We start from the raw sequence: 2,500 nt of genomic DNA, 5'->3' as shown, positions 1-2,500 counted from the left end.
ATGTAGTCTCCTTCCAAGATGTGTAGTTTCTTGTTGCTGGATTGTTTAAGTATTTTGATATTGTTACCTAAATCTTGTCTCTTCGGAATTTTGTTGTGTGTTTGTATTATGTGTTTGCGTATACTTCCTTCACTGGCATGTATTGTGAGTCTTCTACTCATAGGTGTAGTGGTAGCACCAATATAAGTAGCTTCGGGGAGAAATTTCTAACCTTCTTCGGGGCAAGTGAATTGGTACACCACATTAGTCTGTTTGAGGAGAGAGTTGTTTTTAGTCATATTATTTCTCATTATAAGATTAGAGACTTTTTTTTGTCGTGTGAGTTGGTGCAGGTGACTTTATGTGCAAGGATGTCTTTGAGAACATGTTCGTCTGTTTTGTATCCTGGTGTCATTTGGCTATTGTAATGAACTGTGTATGTGGAATGTGTGTTGTTTTGCGGATGATGAAAAGTCTTGTCTCTTTTTAAATGAGAAAGTTGGGAAAACCGTTGTTAATGAGAATTTGTTTAACGCGCGTTATTTTGGGTTGATTTTTTTTTTTTCCAAGAAGAGCAGTTCTTATATGGGCGTCGAAGGTATGCACGAATGACGCTAAGTTTGTAACGCTGGGGGGACTCACTGCTGCATTCAGGTATCTCCCGATTTCATTCTTTTTCCTGTAAACAGTGGTCGTGTATTTGTTGTCTTCAGAGTGGATGAGGACGTCAAGGGAGGGAATTTTGTTATGTATATTGAGTTCATATGTGAAGTGTAGTACAGAGGTTGTTTCCATGGCTAGCTGTAAATCTATCAGGTGGGACTCACTCCTAACTCCAGTAAAAATATCGTCAACGCATCTATAGTAGGAAAAGGGTCTTAAGACGGGAGGAGGATTTATCAATTTAGCAAAACAAACTAGTATTTTAATTCTAGAACACGAAAAAAAAAACTTTCCCAAGTATCCGACAAGATAACTAAGTTTAGTACATAAGCTTCAATTACAGTTTTCGGTACACTCTCTGGAGAAGTTCTACGCGAACAAAACGTTAGAGTGTTAAGGGATTCGTGACTTCCCCTGCGTTTATGTTCTCCATCATCCAAATCACATATATATATATGTGTCTATGTATATGTATGTATATATATATATATATATATATATATATATATATATAGTACATATGTATATAATTATATTCTATATGTATTATCATATATACATAGCTAGCTAGTAAATAGATGGATAAATGGCCGTGTTTAATAACATGTTTGGTATTCCACTCCTCTTCATGCTTAGTGGGTAAATACACATCCACAATCTCTTTTACCACTCGTTCTCTTGTAATTCTCATATACAACTTTTTATTTGCCTTCTGAGTTCACTTATATATGACTTGCTGTCACCTCCTGTCATTTCATCTTATTTTCCCTTCTCTAGAAAATATTTTGATCTTCCTGCATATGTGTATGTTGATTAAGGTTAGCAAAAATATATGAATTAATAAAGGTAACTTTAACCGACGCAATTAAAGACATGGGACACCCAAGATCATACCTTATAGTTTGTATATTGGTACAAAGTATGCATTTTTAGGGAAGCACAGGCATACCGAATTACATAAACAAACATATTCACGGAAAAACATGTTTGAAGAAAGTTATTGGCACTAAATTCTCATTAATGAGTCAGGAAAACACAGTGGTGATATGAGTGATCAACGAGAACAAAAAGTTAATGAATTCGACCTTGTGGTTGTCTCGTCCTAGACGTGTCTATTAAGAGGACCGAGAGTTACCAACAACAGAAACAGCAATAATTTTTCCACTGAAATGTTGTTGTTGTTGTTTTTTTGTAATTGTTTTATAAGAAAATGTTGGTGTTATTGATGTAACAGTTTTCTCAGTTAAGTTATTCGCTCCAACAAATGTCTTGAAGGAATAAAGTTTTCCAAACTCGTGATATGGTGGAAGGTGGAATCCTAGTCAAACACACAATATATTAGAGCGTCTGTTGACAGGGAGCTCATAGCGCTTGGGACAACAGAGCACCTACATGATATCTGCAGAGGCAATGTCATATGACAGCTTCTCCGTATACACAAAAACAAGATGCACGCGAAGACATTCAAGCTCCAGCTATTAGCGGTGTCGTTCTGTATTTTGACCACTGTAATTCCTTGTGACGGCCACAAGCTGTCATCGGACTCTGTTTCTTCGCTCCTGGAGTTGGCTGGTTTCGCTCCTTCGTGCGTCAGTCGCGCCCTGGCACAGTGCCACGAGGACAGCAACCCTCAGGCACTACAGCAGTCACCCGTATTTTCACTGGCTATTCATAACATGACGCTGGACATCCAGCAGCTCTCAAGCTCTGTCCAGGAACTACAGAACACAACGGAGGCACTGCCTTTGCAAGCATTGCTCCACGCCCTCCAAAACCTCACCCAGTCCCCATCTCAGACCCTTACATCTAAGAAGGAGTCTTCCCGTCCTCGACACTGCCTCGACCTGAAGGAGGCAGG

General features: G+C 38.7%; 2 protein-coding genes across 2 annotated transcripts in view; both read left to right on the top strand.

Moving 5' to 3' along the window:
- LOC143038479 (ficolin-2-like) overlaps window positions 1-2,500 on the top strand; it is a 224,632-nt gene that overhangs the window by 157,886 nt on the left and 64,246 nt on the right. The gene's annotated exons all lie outside the window — the stretch shown is intronic.
- The window catches only part of LOC143038478 (microfibril-associated glycoprotein 4-like), a 1,987-nt gene continuing 1,512 nt past the window's right edge, over window positions 2,026-2,500 (top strand). The window contains exon 1 of the mRNA XM_076207710.1: window positions 2,026-2,500. This exon is cut by the window's right edge and continues 354 nt beyond it. Coding sequence (XP_076063825.1) covers window positions 2,091-2,500 — 410 coding nt within the window. The 5' untranslated portion in view covers window positions 2,026-2,090.

This window comes from Oratosquilla oratoria, chromosome 24 (assembly GCF_046742065.1).
Source record: "Oratosquilla oratoria isolate Oo_2021 chromosome 24, ASM4674206v1, whole genome shotgun sequence".
NCBI lineage: Eukaryota > Metazoa > Arthropoda > Malacostraca > Stomatopoda > Squillidae > Oratosquilla > Oratosquilla oratoria.
The sequence above is the reverse complement of the archived record's forward strand: the minus strand, read 5'-3'. Positions and strand labels throughout refer to the sequence as shown.